At 53.9% G+C, this 23625-nt stretch overlaps 1 protein-coding gene across 1 annotated transcript in view; it reads left to right on the top strand.

The window, feature by feature from the left end:
* Nucleotides 1–23625, top strand: part of arfgef3 (ARFGEF family member 3) — a 107260-nt gene that overhangs the window by 67752 nt on the left and 15883 nt on the right. The window contains exons 17-28 of the mRNA XM_080200831.1: nt 112–222; nt 2510–2660; nt 5184–5486; nt 8178–8311; nt 9623–9768; nt 10174–10353; nt 12544–12685; nt 17565–17687; nt 18630–18733; nt 21041–21185; nt 21853–21981; nt 23190–23366. Coding sequence (XP_080056957.1) covers nt 112–222; nt 2510–2660; nt 5184–5486; nt 8178–8311; nt 9623–9768; nt 10174–10353; nt 12544–12685; nt 17565–17687; nt 18630–18733; nt 21041–21185; nt 21853–21981; nt 23190–23366 — 1845 coding nt within the window. The remainder of the gene's footprint in view (nt 1–111; nt 223–2509; nt 2661–5183; nt 5487–8177; nt 8312–9622; nt 9769–10173; nt 10354–12543; nt 12686–17564; nt 17688–18629; nt 18734–21040; nt 21186–21852; nt 21982–23189; nt 23367–23625) is intronic.

Genomic DNA, 23625 nt, shown 5'->3' on the forward strand with positions numbered 1-23625 from the left:
TGCTGAGTTTTTCCAGCATTTTCTGTTTTTATTTCAGATTTCCAGCGTCCGCAGTATTTTGTTTCCATTCGCGGTGAGTCATGTGACTAAAATTGGATCTTTCTTGTGCAGGTGTCGCAGCCAATTGCGCCTCGGCCCTTGCTCAGATGTCAGCAGCATCGTGTGTCCAGGATGAGAAGGAGGACAAAGAAATTCCCGAGACCACTGACCCCTTGGCACAAGGTACTGGAAACTGGAGGAGGCCATTCACCCCGTCCATCCTGTGCTGCCATTCAATGAGATTGAGTAACAATCCAATATCTGGAGTATCGTGCAAAGTTTTGGTCCCTGTGTTTGAGGAAAGATGTAGTGGCATTGGAAGCAGTTCAGAGGAGGATCATGAGATTGATTTCCGAGATGAGGGGTTGTCGTATGAAGAGAGATTGAACAGTTTAGGCCGATACTCTCTGGAATTTAGAAGAACGAGGGGAGATCAAATTGAGGCACGCAAGATGATAAAAGGTACGGATAAAGTGGACGTGGGCGGAATTTTCCACTTCTGGGACATTCTAGGATGAAAGCTCATAGTCTGTGGATAACGGGTAGCAAATTTAAAACAGAGTTGAGGAGAAACTACTTCTCCCAAAGGGTTGTGAATCTGTGGAATTGGCTACGCCAAAGTGTGGTGGATGCTGGGACAGTGAGTAAACTTAAGGAGGAGTTAGACTGATGTTTAATTGGTAATGGGTTGAAAGGTTATGGGGAGAAGACAGGAAAATGGGGATGAGGAGCGTATCAGCCATGATCGAATGGCGGAGCAGACTCGATGGGCCGAATGGCCTAATTCTGCCCCCATATCATTTGAATTTATGAACTTAAGAACTTATGAACTACTCCAAATACTGCCTCTGCCACATATCCTAGAAAGAAGTCTCACAAAACCAGGTTAAAGTCCAACAGGTTTATTTGGTAGCACACGCCACTAGCTTTAGGGGCTTTGCCCCTTCGTCAGGTGAGTGGGGAGTTCTGTTCGCAAACGGGGCATATAAAGGTGCGAGTTTCTCCATCCAGAGGGTGGTGAATGTGTGGAATTCATTACCACAGAATGTATTTGAGGCCAAAATGTTGTCTGATTTCAAGAAGAAATTAGATATAGCTCTGGGGGCAAAAGGGATCATGGGAGGAAGGAGGGATCAGGATATTGAATTTGGTGATCTGCCATGATCAGAATGAATGGCGGGCAGGTTTGAAGGGTCGGATGGCCTCCTCCTGCTCCTAGTTTTTATGTTTCTATGAAAGGTCTGGCTCTGTTTTTTAGCTCTGGACTCTCCAACCCGGGGAAATATTGTTTCTCTACCTTGATTCCTGTTGAAAACTTTGATCAAATCACTCCTTCTAATGTGATCTCTCCTCAGAAGCTTTGGTGTCCGGGTATCACACTGATAAGTCAATGCTACTCCCTGTCCGAGATCAGTATAACTTTCCTAAGATGTGGTGCCCAGAGCTGCTCACAGTGACTGCAGATCGGGTCTAACTGAGGCTTTGTGTAGCTTAGACATGACTTCAACCCTGTTATCTTCCATAAAATCCCTTCAGTTCAAATGGTGGCCATTTGGTCCACACCCAATAACCCCCCCCACAATCCCTGTAACCCCCGTAGATTTACCATGGCGAACTGACCTAATCTGCATCTGTTGTCACTAAGGGTCAATTTAGCATGGCCAATCCACCTAACCCAGTCATCTCTGGAGCGTGGGAGGAAACCGGAGCACCCGGAGGAAGCCCACACAGACATGGGGAGAACATGCAAATTCCACACAGACAGTGACCCAAGCCTGGAATTGAACCCTTGTCCCTGGTGCTGTGAGGCAGCAGTGCCACTGTGCCACTCTCTATTCTAGGTATAAAAGCCAGCATTCCAATTGCTTTATTGGTTATTTTTGTGCTTGTTAATGTTTTATTTATCAGTATTCAGGGAGACTGTGTCTCCTTGGACCTTCCCTGCTTCTGCCTTTTCACCATTTAGAAAGCATTCTGTTCTGACCATTTTAGGTTCAAAGTGGATGACCCTGCATTTGCCCAGAAGAGAAATAGCGCAGGGTACAAGTGTTAATCACTTAGAATTCAGAAAGAGGCCATTTGGCCCATCGAGTCTGTACCGACCACAATCCCACCCATGCCCTATTCCCATAGCCCTCATTTACCCTGCTAATCCCCCTGACATTAGGGGCATTTTAGCATGGCCAATCAACCTAACCCGCACGTCTTTGGACTGTGGGAGGAAACCGGAGCACCCGGAGGAAACTCACACAGACACAGGGGAGAACGTGCAGACTCCACACAGACAGTGACCCAAGGCCGGAATTGAACCCGGGTTCCTGGCGCTGTGAGGCAGCAGTGCTAGCCACCGCGCCGCCCCATAAAGTGCATTATTGCTTTGGCCCTCCAGTGTTGCTGCCATGAGTTCAGAGCAGCAGATGGTCATTTACTGATGTAGCTGAAAGCTGGTTCTTTTGATGTGTCTCCGCAGTGAAACAGAAAGTGGAACAGAAACTGGAGCAGATTGGCAGGCCGCAGGGTGTTCAGCTGCACACGGCCCATGTCCTCTGCATGGACGCCATTCTCAGCGTAGGCCTGGAGATGGGCAGTCACAACGCAGACTGCTGGCAACACGTTTTCAGGTAGGATTGGCGATGCCAACCCCAACGGTGCCATCCCACTTCCTTCTACTTGACCCAGGATTCTTGGGATTTTTTTTATTGATTTGGGAGACATAGATGTCGCTGGCATTTATTGCCCATCTCTAATTACCCGTGGAGGGCGGTTGAAAGTCAACTACATTGCTGTGGCCTTGGAGTCACATGTAGGCCAGACCGGGTAAGGACGACAGATTTCCTTCCCTAAAGGGCGTTACTGAACCAGATGGGTTTTTCCAACAATTGACAATGGTTTCACAGTCATTGGTCAATTCTTAATTCCAGATATTTTTTGTTGAATTCAAATTCCAATTTTTTGTTGAATTCAAATTCCACCATCTGCCGTGGCAGGATTCGAACCCGGGTTCCCAGAACATGAGCTGAGTTTCCAGATCAATAGTCTAGCGGTAATCGCTCTCAGCCACCACCTCCCCTGATCCAGTGGGGAACCCTCAGTGCCCAAGGTGTAGGATTATGATTCGCAAAAAGAGTCGTGAGAAAGATAAACTAGATCAGAAAGTAACAATTAGATGAGGCTGGACTTCAGGGCGCAGGCGGAATTCCCTCTACATCCCAGTGGGAGAGCGGGAGAAATGTTGTGGATTTGGAAAATGGAGTCTACAATCCCTTAAGCACCAAACAGGGAATTCGCTCCCGACAGAAACAGAAGATGCTGGAAAATCTCAGTGGGTCTGACGGCATCTGTGGGGAGAGAATAGAGTAAGAAGTCTCACAACACCAGGTTCAAGTCCAACCAGTTTATTTGATAGTAAACCTACAAGCTTTTGGGGTTTGCCCCTTCATCAGGTGAATGGAGAGTTCTGGTCGCAAACAGAGCATCTAACAGCACACACAGGTTACAGAATACTGATTAGAATGTGAGTCTTTACAGCTAATCAATTCTTAAATCTGCATCTTTAAGAATCGATTATTTGTAAAGACTTGGATTCTAATCAGTACTCTGTAACCTGTGTGTGCCTTTATACGCTCTGTTTGCGACCAGAACTCTCCTTTCTCCTGATGAAGGGGCAAACCCCAAAAGCTTGTAGGTTTACAATCAAATAAACTTGTTGGACTCTAACCTGGTGTTGTGAGACGTCTTACTGTGTTTACCCCAGTCCAACGCCAGCATCTCCACATCGGGAGAGAATAGAGCCAGAGAATAACGATAAATATCTCTGTTCACTCCCCACAGATGTTGTCAGACCCGCTGGGATTTTCCAGCATTTCCTGCTTGTCTTCCAGATTCCAGCGTCCGCAGTAATTTTGCCTTTATCCTTGGGAATTCCCCTGGCCCCAGTGGGCCGTTGGCCACTCCTTCCAGCTCACTAAACATAAACGGTGCATGGGCTTTGGTGCCAGTGGGTTCCTCTCCATTACATACCAGCCACTGGCGTCAACCTGTGGAAGATGGTGATAGGGCACGGAGTTCCACAGCAACAACACTGAGACACCTCCTCTCCCCAGCAATGGAGGGGGGGAGTCTTCTCACCGTGCCCTCGGCCTCGGTTTGGCCCCCAAGGAATGTGACATGTTGAAGTCTTCGGTTTGGGGGAAGGTCTTCAGCTGGATCTTCAAGGTGAACTGAACTTCTGATCTTCAAGGTGAACTGAAATTCGACAGATTAAAAAACCTGGGGACGAATTTTCCCATTCCACCCACCGCGGGAATCGGAGCGGGTGAGGGTCGGACCATGGAAAAGTCCGTTGACGTCGGGTGGGATTTTCCGGTTTCAGGGTGAACGAGGCTGGAAAATCCCGTTCCTCTAATTGAAAGCTGGCCTCAGAATTGGCTGCATGGAATTCTCACTGATTGTCATGGAAACCTTTCAGGATCACTGATATCCTTCAGGAAAGGAAATCTGGCGGCCTTACTTGTGACTTCCCTCTGGAATGGCTGAACCAATCACTCATTCCTTGGGAATTAGGGATTTCCTCAAATAAAAAAAAAATGATTTTTGATTTGATTTGATTTATTATTGTATTAGTATACAGTAAAAAGTATTGTTTCTTGTGCGCTATACAGACAAAGCATACTGTACATAGAGAAGGAAAGGAGAGAGTGCTGAATGTAGTGTTGCAGTCACAGCTAGGGTGTAGAGAAAGATCAACTTAATACAAGGTAGGTCCGTTCAAAAGTCTGATAGCAGCAGGGAAGAAGGTTCTTCAGTTGGTTGGTATGTGACCTCAGGCTTTTGTATCTTTTTCCCGATGGAAGAAGGTGGAAGAGACAATGTCTGGGGTACATGGGGTCCTTAATTATGCCGAGGCAGCAGGAAGTGTAGACAGAGTCAACGGATGGGAACTGGTTTGCGTGATGGATTGGGCTACATTCACAACTCTTTGTAGTTTCTTGTGTTTTTGGACAGAGCAGGAACCCACACCAAACTGTGAAATATCCAGAGAGATCAGTATCCAAATCTGATCCGAGGCAGCTGTAAAATAAGAAGTTTGGACGGTGTGATTAAGTAACGGGGAGTGGGTTAAACTGGTTCCTGTCTCTCCACAGGGTGTGTGAATACATCAGCACATTGGAACACAGTCACTTCAGCGACGGAGGCTCGCAGCCTCCCATCACCATCACGCAGGCCTCAGGCTCGCTGCAGTCAGCAGGCCTCGCGCTCAACCCCACCAGAAACCTGAGCCCCGAGCTGGACACAAACATCGGCAACCCCGTCATCCAGTCCATCACCATACAGGAGCTGATCAAGGAGAACTGCAAGGGGAAGGCGTTCGACTTCCGAGGTGGAGGAGTGCTGGACGGGAGCAGCGCTGCTAGGGCTGTCTGCACCCTCTCCACAATGGCTGACAAGTAAGTAAGGAGCCTAAAACTGTAGGCCTCGTGTACCAGATAGAGTTGAGGTAAATATAATAAATGAGGTAAATATAACAAATAAATAAATATCCTTCAGAAAGTTTCTGTGAGGTGAGCTCATTTGTTCTCTTTCATCCTTTCCCTCTCCCTTTTCTCTTCCTCCCTCTCCTCCATTCCCTGGTTCTTCCCTCTCCCCCGTTCCGCCATTCCCCCGTTCCTCCGTTCCCCCGTTCCTCCGTTCCTCCGTTCCCCCGTTCCTCCGTTCCCCCGTTCCTCCGTTCCTCCGTTCCCCCGTTCCCCCGTTCCTCCGTTCCCCCGTTCCTCCGTTCCTCCGTTCCTCCGTTCCCCCGTTCCTCCGTTCCCCCGTTCCTCCGTTCCTCCGTTCCCCCGTTCCCCCGTTCCTCCGTTCCCCCGTTCCCCCGTTCCTCCGTTCCCCCGTTCCTCCGTTCCCCCATTCCTCCGTTCCTCCGTTCCCCCGTTCCTCCGTTCCCCCGTTCCTCCGTTCCCCCGTTCCTCCGTTCCCCCGTTCCTCCGTTCCTCCGTTCCCCCGTTCCTCCGTTCCCCCGTTCCTCCGTTCCCCCATTCCTCCGTTCCTCCGTTCCCCCGTTCCCCCGTTCCTCCGTTCCTCCGTTCCCCCGTTCCCCCATTCCTCCGTTCCTCCGTTCCCCCGTTCCCCCGTTCCTCCGTTCCCCCGTTCCTCCGTTCCCCCGTTCCTCCGTTCCTCCGTTCCCCCGTTCCTCCGTTCCCCCGTTCCCCCGTTCCTCCGTTCCCCCGTTCCCCCGTTCCCCCGTTCCTCCGTTCCCCCGTTCCTCCGTTCCCCCGTTCCCCCGTTCCTCCGTTCCTCCGTTCCCCCGTTCCTCCGTTCCCCCGTTCCTCCGTTCCCCCGTTCCTCCGTTCCCCCGTTCCTCCGTTCCCCCGTTCCTCCGTTCCCCCGTTCCTCTGTTCCCCCGTTCCTCTGTTCCCCCGTTCCCGTTCCCCCGTTCCTCCGTTCCCCCGTTCCTCCGTTCCTCCGTTCCCCCGTTCCCCCGTTCCCCCGTTCCTCCGTTCCCCCGTTCCTCCGTTCCCCCGTTCTCCCGTTCCCCCGTTCCCCCGTTCCCCCGTTCCTCCGTTCCCCCGTTCCTCCGTTCCCCCGTTCCCCCGTTCCTCCGTTCCTCCGTTCCCCCGTTCCCCCGTTCCCCCGTTCCCCCGTTCCCCCGTTCTCCCGTTCCTCCGTTCCCCCGTTCCCCCGTTCCTCCGTTCCCCCGTTCCCCCGTTCCTCCGTTCCCCCGTTCCCCCGTTCTCCCGTTCCCCCGTTCCTCCGTTCCTCCGTTCCCCCGTTCCCGTTCCCCCGTTCCTCCGTTCCCCCGTTCCCCCGCTCCTCCGTTCCTCCGTTCCCCCGTTCCCGTTCCCCCGTTCCTCCGTTCCCCCGTTCCCCCGTTCCCCCGTTCCTCCGTTCCCCCGTTCCCCCGTTCCTCCGTTCCCCCGTTCCTCCGTTCCCCCGTTCCCCCGTTCCTCCGTTCCCCCGTTCCCCCGTTCCTCCGTTCCCCCGTTCCCCCGTTCCTCCGTTCCCCCGTTCCCCCGTTCCCCCGTTCCTCCGTTCCCCCGTTCCCCCGTTCCTCCGTTCCCCCGTTCCCCCGTTCCCCCGTTCCTCCGTTCTCCCGTTCCTCCGTTCTCCCGTTCCCCCGTTCCTCCGTTCCCCCGTTCCCCCGTTCCTCCGTTCCCCCGTTCCCCCGTTCCCCCGTTCTCCCGTTCCCCCGTTCCTCCGTTCCTCCGTTCCCCCGTTCCCGTTCCCCCGTTCCTCCGTTCCCCCGTTCCCCCGCTCCTCCGTTCCTCCGTTCCCCCGTTCCCGTTCCCCCGTTCCTCCGTTCCCCCGTTCCCCCGTTCCCCCGCTCCTCCGTTCCTCCGTTCCCCCGTTCCCGTTCCCCCGTTCCCCCGTTCCTCCGTTCCCCCGTTCCCCCGTTCCTCCGTTCCCCCGTTCCCCCGTTCCTCCGTTCCCCCGTTCCTCCGTTCTCCCGTTCCCCCGTTCCCCCGTTCCCCCGTTCCCCCGTTCCTCCGTTCTCCCGTTCCTCCGTTCCCCCGTTCCCCCGTTCTCCCGTTCCCCCGTTCCCCCGTTCCTCCGTTCCCCCGTTCCCCCGTTCCCCCGTTCTCCCGTTCCCCCGTTCTCCCGTTCCCCCGTTCCCCCGTTCTCCCGTTCCTCCGTTCCCCCGTTCCCCCGTTTCCCCGTTCCCCCGTTCCTCCGTTCCCCCGTTCCCCCGCTCCTCCGTTCCTCCGTTCCCCCGTTTTCCCGTTCCCCCGTTCCTCCGTTCCCCCGTTCCTCCGTTCCTCCGTTCCCCCGTTCCTCCGCTCCTCCGTTCCTCCGTTCCCCCGTTTTCCCGTTCCCCCGTTCCTCCGTTCCCCCGTTCCTCCGTTCCCCCGTTTTCCCGTTCCCCCGTTTTCCCGTTCCCCCGTTCCTCCGTTCCCCCGTTCCTCCGTTCCCCCGTTCCTCCGTTCCCCCGTTCTCCCGTTCCCCCGTTCCTCCGTTCCCCCGTTTTCCCGTTCCCCCGTTCCTCCGTTCCCCCGTTCCCGTTCCTCCCTCTCCCCGTTCCTCCGTTCCCCCGTTCCTCCGTTCCCCCGTTCCTCCGTTCCCCCATTCCTCCGCTCCTCCCTCTCCCTGTTCCTCCCTTTCCCCATTCCCCCATCCCCCCCCCCCCGTTTCCCCCTCTCCCGCAGGTTATTTGAAGATGCCGCAGTGAAGTTGAATCTGAATGCTCTGGTGGGATTTCTCAATCAGCTACGGAAAGCCTCCCAGGCCCAGCTCTTTGACTCCATTACTGAGACCGTGGATTACTCTCTCGCGATGCCAGGTACACACGCGCCAGCGCTGATGTTCCCGACAGTCGGGCAGCTGGGTGACCCGATGCCATTCTAGTGCCGGCTTTTGGGGAGACTCTCAGCGCCGGCCCTCGTCAGCTCTGTGGGAATCGCTCAGTGTGAAAAAATAAAGGCCAAAGTTCAGAGGTCACCTTCTACCTGGGTCATCACACTGTAATGGAGTTGTTGACCAATCACAGAGATTCGAACCCGATTGCTGAGTCAACAACAGAACCAGATATCAGGGGTGGTATTTAACGGAGAGGGGATTCACCGGGAAGTTACCAGGCCTGGAGCGATTCGGTTATAAAGAGGGGATGGATAGGCTGGGATTGCTTGCTTTAGAGTAAAGAAGGCTGGGGGGTGGGGTGGGGTGGGGGTGGTGTTGATTGAGGTGTACAAAATTGTGAGGGACGTAGCGTAGTTGGGAAGGAATCTTCCCCTTTAGTAGAGGGGTCAATAACCAGGGGGCATAAAGTAATGGGCAGGAGATTTTGAGGGGATGTGAGGAAGAACTTTCTCCCGCCAGAGGGCGGTGGGAGTCTGGAACTCACTGCCTGAAAGGGTGGGGGAGGCAGGAACCCTCACTGCATTGAAAAAGCATTTAGATGAGCACTTGCAAGACGGTAGTGTACAAGGCTACGAACCAAGAGCTGGAAAATGGGATTAGAATGGATCGGTGCTTGATGGCCGACACCATCACGATGGGCCGAAGGGCCTCTTCTTGTGCACCTAGATGGCAGATTAGAAAAGCCAAGGACTGATCCTTGAGGGTTGCCGGAGGTAACGGTGTGGAGGGAGGAAGGGAAGCCGTTGCAAGTGATTCCCTGGCTACAGTTAGATAGATAGGAATGGAACTGGGTGAGAGCGGACCCTGGAGGATGATGGTGAGTGTCAAAGAACAGCACAGCTCAGGAACCAGGCCCCTCAGCCCTGCAAGCCCACGCCGCCCATTTTAACTCTCACTGAGTGCCTTATTCAAGTCTTCCGTCGCTCATCAACATTTTTGTCTACCTCTAGTGGACTCCACCGTAAAGGGGGTGGAAATTTAGGGAATTATATGTGCGCCAGATTAAGGGAGATCCAATTTATTGACACCAATCGGCCTAAGAAGCACTTTTTTGGGATTTGGGAGGAAACCGGAGCACCCGGAGGAAACCCACGCAAGCACGGGGAAGGTCACAGAGATGTCGGGAAAGATAAGGAGGGAGAGTTCACCTTTGATGCAGTCACACAGGATGACATGTGGGACGTCGACAACGACAGTTCGATGGGTTTTTAATCCTTCCTGCTTTGATTGGCAGGCGAGGCCCGATCCACGCACGACCGACGGAGCGCCCTGCACCTCTTCCGCCTGGGTGATGTCATGCTGCGAATCGTACGCAGCAGAGCTTCTCCCCTCCTGCACCTGATGAAGACCTGGAGCGTGGTGGGCCCTCACCTGGCGGAGGTAAGCGCGCTCCGTTCCCACTTGGTTACTGCCGCCATCGGGAGCGGGCATCGCTGGCGTGGCCGGCACGCGTTGCCCGCCCGCTGAGGGAGTGCTGAACCGTTGGAGGTGCCACCTCTGGGGTGAGACGTTAAACGCGGTGCCCCTCAGGTGGCGAGCAGGAGAATCCTGCCCGGTGACCGAGCGGACATGTTTCCCTCACCTCGTATTGCCATGGAAACAGCCGATCGGCTCATTAACACAGCTAATTGGCTGCTGCGTTCCCTTCGTAACGACTGTAACTACACTGTCGTGGGATAAGATGCACTCTCTAACGTGGATATTATTTAATAATGTGCTTTTCCACATTTGTGTTCCCTCCGTTGTTGCTGTTCGATGGGTATTTTTCTTTCTATTTTTGCGCAGGCAGCTTGTCACAAGGAGAGACACGTCTCCCAGAAAGCCGTTTCCTTCATCCATGACATCCTGACCGAGGTTCTGACCGGCTGGAACGAGCTGCCTTACTTCCACTTCAACGAAGCCCTTTTCCGACCATTTGAACACATCATGCAGTTGGAGCTGTGCGATGAGGACGTGCAAGATCAGGTTAGACGTGGGGCGGCGCGGCGGTTAGCACGGCCGCCTCGCCGCGCCAGGGACCCCGGGTTCGATTCCCGGCTCGGGTCACTGCCTGTGTGGAGCCCGCACATTCTCCCCGTGTCTGCGTGGGTTTCCTCCGGGCGCTCCGGTTTCCTCCCACAGTCGGAAAACTTGGCAGGTTGGGTGGGTCGGCCGTGCTAAAATGCCCCTTAGTGTCCCGGGGTGAGCAGGTTAGATGTATTAGTCAGGGTGAATGTGCGGGGTTACAGGGATAGGACGGGGAGGGCAGATACTCTGTCAGAGAATCAGTGCAGACTTGATGGGCTGAATGGCCACTTTCTGGACTTGTAGGGATTCTATGATTCTAGTCAGTTCTAGTCACACAGCCCACTGGAGGCTGTAAATGGCCAATTAGAATCAGAGAATCCTACAGTGCAGAAAAAGGCCATTCAGCCCATCGAGTCTGCACCGACCATGACCTGCCCCTGTTGGTGTTTAACCTGTGATGGGGATCTTTATGGGTTAGGAAGCAACTGTTCCCCTTAATTGAAGGGTCAGTAACGAGGGGTATAATTTTAAGCTGAGGGGCAGGAAGTTTTGAGGGAATTTGAGGGAAAAAGCTTTTCACCCGGAGGGTGGTGGGAGTCTGGACCGTGCTGCCTGGGAAGGCGGGAGAGGCAGGAAAAACCTCACCACCTTTAAAAACTACCCGGAAGAGAACTTGAAATGTTAAAACATTCAAGGTTATGGGCCAAGTGCTGGAAAGTGAGTGTAGATTTGATGTAGCTTTGTTCGTGCGGACTCGATGGGCCGAAGGGCCTCTTCTGTACTGTCTGACTCTAATAGGAGGCAGAGAGTGGGGGTCAATGGGTGCTATTCGGATTGGCGGATGGTGACTAGTGGGGTGCCCCAGGGGTCGGTGCTGGGGCCTCAGCTTTTTACCATTTATATAGATGATCTGGAGGAGGGAACCGAGTGTAAGGTGTCGAAATTTGCTGATGACACCAAGATTGGTGGAACGGCAAATTGCGCGGAGGGTGTGGAGAGTCTACAGAAGGATCTAGATAGGCTGGGCGAATGGGCCAGGAAATGGCAAATGGAATTTAATGTTGGCAAGTGCGAGGTGGTCCACTTTGGTAGGAATAATGGTAGGAAGGATTATTACTTACATGGCAAAAAACTGCAGCAGGCGACGGTGCAGAGGGACCTCGGGGTCCTTGTGCATGAGTCGCAAAAACCCAGCTTGCAGGTGCAGCAGGTGGTCAGGAAGGCGAATGGGATGCTGACCTTCATAGCGAGGGGGATTGAATATAAAAGTAGGGAGGTCTTGCTGCGGCTGTATAGGGCATTGGTGAGGCCGCAGCTGGAGTACTGTGTGCAGTTTTGGGCGCCGTACTTACGCAAGAATGTTTTGGCCTTGGAGGGAGTGCAGAGGAGGTTTACTAGGCTGATGCCGGAGTTGAGGGGGTTGAGCTATGAGGAGAGGCTGAATAAACTAGGTTTGTACTCGTTAGAGTTTAGAAGAATGAGGGGAGATCTCATTGAGATGTATAAGATGATGAATGGGATGGATAGGATCGAGGTGGAGAGACTCTTCCCGCTCAGAAAGGATAGTAGGACTAGGGGGCACAGCCTCAAGATAAAGGGGGGGCGGTTTAGAACGGAGTTGAGGAGGAACTTCTTCACTCAAAGGGTGGTGAATCTCTGGAATTCTCTGCCCGTTGAAGTGGTGGAGGCTGCCTCGCTAAATATTTTTAAGACGCGGGTTGATGGGTTTTTGATAAGAGAGGGGATTAAGGGTTATGGGGAGAGGGCGGGAATGTGGAACTGAGCCACGACAGATCAGCCATGATCTTATTGAATGGTGGGGCAGGCTCGAAGGGCCAGATGGCCTACTCCTGCTCCTATTTCTTATGTTCTTATGTTCTTAACCACTTGGCGATTGCCTCCGGCAGGGTCACAGTGAGGTCAACTGCACGCGTCAAAACTTGAGATTGGTGGATTTTTATTGGCTAATGTTGAGCGGAGGTGGGTAGATGGAGTGAAGAACAGGCTGGAGAATGGCCTCCTCCTGCTCCAATGGTTTTTAACATTTGGGGGGGGTGCAGAAAGGGAGGGGTGAGGTGAGTTGCGGAGAGCCTGCAGTAACGGACCCTGTGAGCGGACGTTGAAGTTAGTGTCTCGTGTGCCGTGTAGGTGATCACATCGATCGGAGAGCTGGTGGAAGCTTGTTCACCACAAATCCAGTCTGGTTGGCGACCACTCTTCAGTGCATTGAAGACCGTGCACAGTAACAAGACTGATGTGAAGGACTATCTGATTGGTGACTATGCTATGGGTGAGTAAAGTGTTGGAGCCTCCCTGCACCGATTGCCCCTTACAACAGGTCATTTGCACAACACTCCCTCATTGTATCAGGTCTCCCTCCGGTGATAAAAACCGTCAGTTTATATAAAAAACATTTAATAATCGCTGTTATGTATTTAAATATCCTGTTGTGTGGCTCACCGTTATCTCTCAGTTAGACCGTTATTATAAAACCTTTAGTTGCTATTTTCCCATTAAATAGCCCACATTCTCGGACAGCAGCTCCTCGCTTCACAAACCCCCCCCAGTAATTATCACTCCTCTCAGAACAATGTTCACACCACAATGTTGTTATTCCACACCCATTACTGCTCTGGGCCTGTCTGTTCCCTCATCACCAGCTATATTCCTCCCTCTGGTTACTGTCTGAGGCTCAATCCAGACTTTTTGCAACCTTATTTAATCTCAAGGTGAACTTCCAACTGTGTATCTGTGTCTATTCCCACCTTCGTACCGTTACCTTCCTGCTGCAGCTCTCATTGAGACTCCCGTTCTCTCTGGAATTGACAATTCCAGCGTTCTCCAGCCTGCCCCACGTTCCATCCTCAGGGAAACCGAGATAATTCTAAACACTGCCACCTGTATCCTTCCTCATCTCCTGTCCCAAACAACCCTCGCTCCCCTCATCCCAAACAACCCTCGCCCCCTCATCCCAAACCCTCGCCCCCCTCGTCCCAAATGACCCTCGCCCCCTCATCCCAAACTACCCTCGTCCCCTCATCCCAAACAACCCTCGCCCCCTCATCCCAAACCCTCACCCCCCTCGTCCCAAACAACCCTCGTCCCAAACAACCCTCACCCCCTCATCCCAAACAACCCTCACCCCCTCATCCCAAACAACCCTCGCCCCCTCATCCCAAACAACCCTCACCCCCTCATCCCAAACAACCCTCGCCCCCTCATCCCAAACAACCCTCACCCCCTCATCCCAAACAACCCTCACCCCCTCATCCCAAACAACCCTCGCCCCCTCATCCCAAACAACCCTCGCCCCCTCATCCCAAACAACCCTCGCCCCCTCATCCCAAACAACCCTCGCCCCCCATCCCAAACAACCCTCACCCCCTCATCCCAAACAACCCTCGTCCCCTCATCCCAAACAACCCTCGTCCCAAACAACCCTCACCCCCTCATCCCAAACAACCCTCGTCCCCTCATCCCAAACAACCCTCGTCCCAAACAACCCTCACCCCCTCATCCCAAACAACCCTCGCCCCCCATCCCAAACAACCCTCACCCCCTCATCCCAAACAACCCTCGTCCCCTCATCCCAAACAACCCTCGTCCCAAACAACCCTCGCCCCCTCATCCCAAACAACCCTCACCCCCTCATCCCAAACAACCCTCGCCCCCTCATCCCAAACAACCCTCGCCCCCCTCATCCCAAACAACCCTCGCCCCCCTCATCCCAAACAACCCTCGTCCCAAACAACCCTCGCCCCCTCATCCCAAACAACCCTCATCCCAAACAACCCTCGCCCCCTCATCCCAAACAACCCTCACCCCCTCATCCCAAACAACCCTCACCCCCTCATCCCAAACAACCCTCGCCCCCCTCATCCCAAACAACCCTCGCCCCCTCATCCCAAACAACCCTCATCCCAAACAACCCTCGCCCCCTCATCCCAAACAACCCTCACCCCCTCATCCCAAACAACCCTCGCCCCCTCATCCCAAACAACCCTCATCCCAAACAACCCTCGCCCCCTCATCCCAAACAACCCTCACCCCCTCATCCCAAACAACCCTCGCCCCCCTCATCCCAAACAACCCTCGCCCACCTCATCCCAAACAACCCTCGTCCCAAACAACCCTCACCCCCTCATCCCAAACAACCCTCGCCCCCTCATCCCAAACAACCCTCGCCCCCTCATCCCAAACAACCCTCACCCCCTCATCCCAAACAACCCTCGCCCCCTCATCCCAAACAACCCTCGCCCCCTCATCCCAAACAACCCTCACCCCCTCATCCCAAACAACCCTCGTCCCAAACAACCCTCACCCCCTCATCCCAAACAACCCTCGTCCCAAACAACCCTCGCCACCTCATCCCAAACAACCCTCGCCCCCCTCATCCCAAACAACCCTCACCCCCTCATCCCAAGCAACCCTCGTCCCAAACAACCCTCACCCCCTCATCCCAAACAACCCTCGCCCCCCTCATCCCAAACAACCCTCGCCCCCCTCATCCCAAACAACCCTCGTCCCAAACAACCCTCACCCCCTCATCCCAAACAACCCTCACCCCCTCATCCCAAACAACCCTCACCCCCTCATCCCAAACAACCCTCGCCCCCCTCATCCCAAACAACCCTCACCCCCTCATCCCAAACAACCCTCACCCCCTCATCCCAAACAACCCTCACCCCCTCATCCCAAACAGTCCTCACCCCCTCATCCCAAACAACCCTCGCCCCCCTCATCCCAAACAACCCTCACCCCCTCATCCCAAACAACCCTCGCCCCCTCATCCCAAACAACCCTCGCCCCCTCATCCCAAACAACCCTCGTCCCAAACAACCCTCACCCCCTCATCCCAAACAACCCTCGCCCCCTCATCCCAAACAACCCTCGCCACCTCATCCCAAACAACCCTCGCCACCTCATCCCAAACAACCCTCGCCCCCTCATCCCAAACAACCCTCGCCCCCTCATCCCAAACGACCCTCGCCCCCTCATCCCAAACAACCCTCGCCCCCTCATCCCAAACAGTCCTCACCCCCTCATCCCAAACAACCCTCGCCCCCTCATCCCAAACAACCCTCGCCCCCTCATCCCAAACAACCCTCGCCCCCTCATCCCAAACAGTCCTCACCCCCTCATCCCAAACAACCCTCGCCCCCTCATCCCAAACGACCCTCGCCCCCTCATCCCAAACGACCCTCGCCCCCTCATCCCAAACAGTCCTCACCCCCTCATCCCAAACAACCCTCGCCCCCTCATCCCAAACAACCCTCGCCCCCTCATCCCAAACAACCCTCGCCCCCTCATCCCAAACAGTCCTCGCCCCCTCATCCCAAACAACCCTCGCCCCCTCATCCCAAACAACCCTCGCCCCCTCATCCCAAACAGTCCTCACCCCCTCATCCCAAACAACCCTCACCCCCTCATCCCAAACGACCCTCGCCCCCTCATCCCAAACGACCCTCGCCCCTCATCCCAAACAACCCTCACCCCCTCATCCCAAACAACCCTCGCCCCCTCATCCCAAACAACCCTCGCCCCCTCATCCCAAACAACCCTCGCCCCCTCATCCCAAACAGTCCTCACCCCCTCATCCCAAACAACCCTCACCCCCTCATCCCAAACAACCCTCGCCCCCTCATCCCAAACGACCCTCGCCCCTCATCCCAAACAACCCTCACCCCCTCATCCCAAACAACCCTCGCCCCCTCATCCCAAACAACCCTCGCCCCCTCATCCCAAACAGTCCTCACCCCCTCATCCCAAACAACCCTCACCCCCTCATCCCAAACGACCCTCGCCCCCCTCATCCCAAACAACCCTCGCCCCCTCATCCCAAACAACCCTCACCCCCTCATCCCAAACAACCCTCACCCCTCATCCCAAACAACCCTCGCCCCTCATCCCCAACAACCCTCGCCCCCTCATCCCCAACAACCCTCGCCCCCTCATCCCAAACAACCCTCGCCCCCTCGTCCCAAACAACCCTCGCCCCTCGTCCCAAACAACCCTCGCCCCTCATCCCAAACAACCCTCGCCCCCTCATCCCAAACAACCCTCGCCCCCTCATCCCAAACAACCCTCACCCCTCATCCCAAACAACCCTCGCCCCTCATCCCCAACAACCCTCGCCCCCTCATCCCCAACAACCCTCGCCCCCTCATCCCAAACAACCCTCGCCCCCTCGTCCCAAACAACCCTCGCCCCCTCGTCCCAAACAACCCTCGCCCCTCGTCCCATTCCACTTTCATTCCCAGTCGATTCCACCCTCACCCTGGTTCCTGGTTAAGCCGTGGTTTAATTTGAAAATTCTCATCCTGGTTTTCAGGGCCCCATCCCCATGGTCTCACCTGCTCCCTATCTCTGTAATCCTCTCCAGCCCCACAACCCTCCCTATCTCTGGAACCTCTTCCAGCCCCACAACTCTCCCTATCTCTGGAAACTCCTCCAGTCCCCCAACCCTCCCTATCTCTGTGATCTCCTCCTGCCCCACAACCCTCCGAGATCTCTGTAGATGTACAGGATCAGGTGGGGGCAGCTGTGGGCAGCATGGTGATGCAGTGGGGTTAGCACTGCTGCCTCACAGCACTGGGATCTGGGTTCGATTCCGGCCTTGGGTCACTGACTGTGTGGAGTGTGCACATTCTTCCCATGTCTGCATGGGTTTCCTCCAGGTGCTCCAGTTTCCTCCCTCAGTCCAAAGATGTGCAGGTTAGGTGGATTAGGGCGGTATATACGAGGGATAGGGCAGTGCGTGGGCCTGGACACGATGAGAGTTGGTGCAGACTCGATGGGCTAACTGTAGGGGTTCTATGATTCTATGAGTTAAATAAATTCAGAATGAAAACAATCTCCGTAATGGTGACTATTTTCGATTATTGTAAAAGTCTAACAGCTTCACCAATGGAAAGAAATCTGCCGTTCTTACCCAGTCTGGCCTACCTGTGACCCCAGAGCCACAGCAATGTGGTTGACTCTGAAATAGCCAAACCAGCTACTCAGTTCAATTAGAGATGGACACCAAGTGCTGGCCAGCTTGTAACCAGTGAACCAGAGAAGGATTGAAAGGTGCCCCATGCTTGCTTACGATGGGGGTCGGTTGGTTGATTGGCTGTTGACAGATGCCATTTATTGTTGTGTGATCAGTCACTTCATTCTGCCGGCAGGAAAATCCCAGGCTCCGGTCTTTGACGTTTTTGAGGCATTCCTCAACACGGATAACATCCAGGTGTTTGCCAATGCAGCCACTGACTACATAATGTGCCTTATGAAGTTTGTCAAGGGTTTGGGTAAGCTCGCTGTCACGGCGCGTTGAAACCTTGTTATATAATGATCCCAAAATCTTTAAACAAGACGCGTCTCCTTTGTATCTTAACTGTATCATTAACATATCATCTTGGAAATGGCTTTGTGTCCCGAGTATGAGGTTAGCCGAGCCACACCAAGCGGTTTCTATCACTGGGATGTGTTGAGTTCATTGCCGAGGTGGATAGGATTGAGGAGAATGTGAGGGTGCCCTCACAACGTTTACGTAGCAGTTAGATGAACACGTGAAACCCCATTGCATACACGGCCACCAACCGAGTTCTGAAAACTGGGGTTAGAATAGATAGGTGCTTGATGGCCGGCACAGGCCTGATGGGCCAAAGGGCCTCTTACTTTGGTGTAAAATCCTATGGGCGTAATTTTCTCGTCCCGCGGGGATTGGGCGGAACACGGATCGTTCAAAGGTCCATTGGCCTCAGGCAGGATTTTGGGGCGAGCGCGGCGGGAAACTCCTGCCCTCTGACTCTGTGACAGCGTTAGATGAGAAACGATGGGAGGAGTCCTAAGTGGACCGCAAACACTGGCACGGGCTGGTCGGGCCGAATGGCCTCTTTCTCTGCCGCACGTTTTCTAAATTCGTATTTTTAATTCATACGTTGTAAACCAATCCCATTCATCACTGGGATCTGGGTTGAGACGTGACCAGTTGGTTGACTTGTTACTTGGTTTGCAGGCCGGAGCTCTGGGGGAGATTGGGGGGGTGGGTGGGGGTGTGAGTTGGGAGGGGTGGGGGGTGGGGGTTGGGGGGGGGGTGGAGTCAGGTGGGCATGTGTGGGCCTGAGCTGGCCCAGGGAGGGAGTTAACCCCTTCAGGAAAACTGTGGGCGAGGAAAGAAGCTAAGAGTTAAATGTGTTTCGAATAACCGTGCATTCCTGAAGTTAATGGTTTCTCTTTAACCTTTAAAGGTGATGAGGATTGTAAAGAAATAGGCGATTGCTTCCCAGGTTTGGGATCCAGTTCCACAGATTTGTGCCTTCCCGCCCTCGATTACCTCAGGAAGTGTTCACAGGTAAAGACTATTCCCAGACATCCCTACACTGACGCTGTGGGGTTTGGGTCGGATTGAAGGAAGAGCTTCCCAGATTCCATGATGATTCCGTCGGGAGTATCCAGGCTGTCTCTCACACGGAGCAAAACCTCTGACCGCTCCCTCACAGGGTAACGGACATCCGGGGAAAAGGATTCTTCGGATGGGAGATCCCACACTCGAGTCCCCAGAGGTGGCCAATAGAAACTAGGAGCAGGAGTAGGCCATTTGGCCCTTCGAGCCTGTTCCACCGTTCATTTTGATCACGGCCATCAAATTCAATACTGGTCAACGTAGACAATCATAGAACCCCTATGGTGCAGACAGAGGCCATTCAGCCCATCGAGTCTGCAGTGACAGAATCCCACCCAGGCCCAATCCCTATTACCCCATATGTTTACCCTATTAATCCCCTGACACTAAGGGTGACTTTAGACATAGACGTAGACATAGAACCCTACAGTGCAGAAAGAGGCCCTTCAGCCCATCGAGTCTGCACTGAACACAATCCCACCCAGGCCCTACCCCCATATCCCACATATTATACCCACTAATCCCCTCTAACCTACACATCCTTGGACACTAAGGGGCAATTTCTTAGTGTGGCCAATCAACCTAACCCGCACATCTTTGGACTGTGGGAGGAAACCGGAGCACCTAGAGGAAACCCACGCAGACATGGGGAGAATGTGCAAACTCCACACAGACAAGTCGGGCCCAAGGGCCAGTTTCCTTGCTGTAAACCTCAGTGACTCTATGACCCTGATCCCACCATCAGCATCTGTCTTCCATATCCCTTGATCCCTTTAGCCCCAAGAGCTATATCCAATTTCTTCTTGAAATCAGGCAACATTTTGGCCTCAACTACCTTCTGTGGGAGTGAATTCCACACATTCACTGCCCTCTGGGTGAAGAAATTTCTCCTCACCTCAGTCCTAAAAGGCTTATCCTCAAACTAGTTCCGGAGTGGTGATGGACTTCCCCACCATTGGGAGCATTCCGTCTTCTCTTGGGGTATCTCTCTCTCTCACAAATCCCCATCTCCAATGTTAACGCCAAACTTTACAGTTTCTTCTGTTGACTCAGACACTTTGAGCTGTTGCTACCCCGTCACTCTAACTCGATGACTACTTCCCACTCTGTCTGTCACTCTGCACACCCACCCCGCCCCCACCCCACCACTTTAACCCTCCATTGTACAGTTATTGCACGGATAATAAGTCCGCCTTGGTTCCATGGGTAGCACTGATTTCACTGGAGGAAAACATAGAACATAGAACACTACAGCACAATCAGGCCCTTCGGCCCACAAGTTGCGCTGATCATATCCATACCTACCAGACCTATCTATAACTCTCAATCCCATTAAACCCCATCTGCTCATCCAGAAGTCTCTTAAAAGACCCCAGCGAGACTTCAGCACCTAATCCAGGCCAAGGTTCCAGTGTCCTGCTGGGAGGAGTGGGAGACTGGAGCCTGTCAGATGTGAAGTTAAACTCGTGAACTTGTGCCTCTGCCTTGACGTGAACTAGCCAGTCATAGAAGGAGGAGTGCTGCGTTCCCCTGGTGTCCTGACCAACATTTATTCCCCGGCAGACCCACAGAAAATAAACCGGTCACCTATTCATTTGCTGTTTGTGGGATCTTGCTGTGTACAACATTGGCTAAATTGCAACAGCGAATGCACTTCAGACATAATTCATTGGTTAGGGTGTGCCTTGACTCATCCTGTGGATGAGACAGGCGCTGTTTAAATGCGAGTTGTTTCTTTCCCAGGAACCCATCTCTGGGAGTTTAGAAGCAAACCCCTGGTCATGGTAAATTGTTGGGGTTGGGGGGGGGTGGGGTGCGGGAGGCGGTATTCCCCGGGAACCGAGGTGTGAGTCCAGTCAGACAGTGAATGTGGACATCGTTACCCCGGGAGTTAAATTACCCACAGTGTAAGAACAGTGAGTGAGGTGTTGCGATTGGGGCGTAGCAAGAGCGAGAGGCCATTCAGCCCCCCAAGCCCATTCTGTCACCAGTCAGTGAGGTCATGGCTGCCGTGCTGTTCACCGGCCATGGTTTTGCATCCTGAAATACCATCGCTCTGATTTTTTTAAAAAGAATTTGTTGAGTGTGTTTCGGAAACGTTTCGATTGCTTCTCCCCACCTCCCCAGTCCCGCTGCGTCTGGTTAACGAGAGAGAGAAAGTTCCGGATTTGTGCTGGCCTTTGTGGTCAGGACGTTTCTTCACGGTGTTTTCCCCCGAAGCCTCCGCTGATCTGTGTGTCTGGTTTCTCTCCTCAGTTACTTGCCAAAATCTACAAGATGCCTTCCAAGCCGATTTTCCACGGGCCACAGCTGTCCAGTTTGCCGTTCCGAGGCCCCAACCGCTCGATGAACAGCGAGGACGGGATCGAATCCGTCCTCAACGAGTTCGATGACGACACGGGTAAACGCAACGCTCAGCTACCTCCGGGAAAGTTCAGCCACTTGTTATTCCCAACCAAGATGTTTTGTCCGCCTCAAGACATCACTTCTGGGAAGCTGCAACTTGATCGTAGAATCCTTACAGTGCAGGAAGAGGCCATTCGGCCCATCGAGTCTGCACCGACCACGATCCCAGTTAGGCCCTATCCCTGTAATCCCACATATTTACCCTGCTAACCCCCCCACTGACACTAGAGTTAATTTAGCCTGGCTAATCCACCTAACCTGCACATCTTTGGACTGTGGGAAGAAACCGGAGCACCCAGAGGAAAGCCGGGAGAACCTGCAGCACCAGGGTCCCAGGTTCGACACCCGGCTCAGGTCTCTGCCTGTGTGGAGTTTGCACATTCTCCCCGTGTCTGCATGGGTTTCCCCCGGGTGCTCCGGTTTCCTCCCACAATCCAAAGACGTGCAGGTCTGGTGGATTGGCTGTGCTAAATTGCCCCTTAGTGCCAGTGGGGTTAGCTGGATAAATGCGTGGGGTCATGGGTTAGGGCCTATGTGGGATTGGTGCAGACTTGATAGACCGAATGGCCTCCTTCTGCACCGTGGGAATCTATGTTGATTCTAGCTTTGATTCTCTGAGGTGCTTTCTCCGAGGGGTTTATCTGCTGCTGCTTCTCTTCCAGGTCTGATTCAAGTCTGGATTCTCCTGCTGGAGCAGCTCACCACAGCCATCTCCAACTGTCCTCGCCAGCACCAGCCCCCCACCTTGGACCTCTTGTTCGAACTGCTGCGGGAAGTCACTAAAATACCAGGTAGTGAGGATGAGATGGATGCATTCTACTTACTGCCACACCTTCCCCACTCTTTTTCTTGGCACATGTGCCCTCCTCTCTTTCCCTCTGACCTGACCCTCTCTCCCTCCACCTACCCCTCTCTCCCTCTGACCTGCCCTTCTCTCCCTCTGACCTGCCCTTCTCTCCCTCTGACCTGCCCTTCTCTCCCTCAGACCTGCCCTTCTCTCCCTTGAACCTGCCCCCTCCCCCTCAAACCTGCCTCTCCTTCGCCCCCACAGCCTCACCCTCCCTCCACCTGGCCCCCCTCTCCCTCCACTTGCCCCCCCTTCCTCCATCTGCCCCTTTCTCCCCCCTCCTTCCCCTCTCTCCCTCTCACCTGCCCCCTATCCCTTCACCTGCCACTCTCTCCCTCCATCTGCCCCTCTCTCCCTCCATCTGCCCCTCTCTCCCTCCACCTACCCTCCTTCCCTCCACCTGCCGCTTTCTCCCCACACTCTCCACTTGCCCTCTCTCTCTCTAAACCTGTAATGGAGTGTACCCCACTTGCCTGGATGGGTGCAGCTCCAACAACACTTGAGAAGCTCAACACCATCCAGGACAAAGCATCTGGTTGATTGCTACCCTTTCCCCAGGTATCTACTCCCTCCATCACCGATGAACAGTGGCAGCTGTGTGTACCATCTAAAGCCCTGCAGCAACTCACCAAGGTTCCTTGGGCAGCAACTTCCAAACTCATGATTGATACCATCCAGAAGGACATGGGGGACACCACCATCTACAAAGCCACTCACCACCCTGGCTTGGAAATATATCAGCTGTCGCTGTTGCAAAATCCTCCCTAACAGCGCTGTGGGTGTACCTATGCCCCATGGACTGCAGCGGTTCAAGAAGGCAGCTCACCACCACCTTCTCCAGGGCAACTAGGGATGGGCAGAAATGCTGGTCGAGCCAACGATGCCAACATCCCATAAATGAACTTAAAAAGCATGAGAACAGGAGAAGTGGGATCAGGAGTGGACCATTCGGCCCATCGAGCTTACTTCACAATTCAGTTCGATCATGGCTGATCCTGGGATTCGACTCCACTTCCCAACCACGCTCTCTATCCCGTAATTCCCTGAGAGACCAAAAATGTTGTCTCTCCCAGCCTAGGCCTAGGTGTGTCGCAAAGATATTGATTAATTTTACCCTAATTTTAAAACAAAATCTTTCTCTATCTTTTGCAGGGCCTGGATTTGGGATTTTTGCCGTTACCCACCTCCTCCTTCCAGTGATGTCCCTCTGGCTTCAGCGTAACCACGGAGACCAGTCGTACTGGGAGATGGCTGGTGCCAATTTCAAGCACGCGATTGGCCTGTCCTCGGAGCTGGTGATGGAGCACATTCACTGCTTCATCCAATCAGGTAGGAGCTTGTTTACGGCTGGAACAGGCCTTACGCCAGTCGGTAAGTTAGTAAATAGATGCCAGCCAATCAGGAATGCTCACAAGTTGTCATGGTGATTCTGACAGTGATGTGCGCAGCAATAAACTTCCCCAGTGACTCTGCAGGTAGATTGGGGGAAGTTCTGGGTTCGAGTTTCCGAGCTGACCTCAGAATATGGGTGTTACAAAACTGGTTAGGACACTCTTGGGAGGGAGCAAATGAGCTCATGCCCCTGTTC

The sequence above is a fragment of the Carcharhinus amblyrhynchos genome, chromosome 12, assembly GCF_965287045.1.
Source record: "Carcharhinus amblyrhynchos chromosome 12, sCarAmb.v2.hapA, whole genome shotgun sequence".
Taxonomy (NCBI): domain Eukaryota; kingdom Metazoa; phylum Chordata; class Chondrichthyes; order Carcharhiniformes; family Carcharhinidae; genus Carcharhinus; species Carcharhinus amblyrhynchos.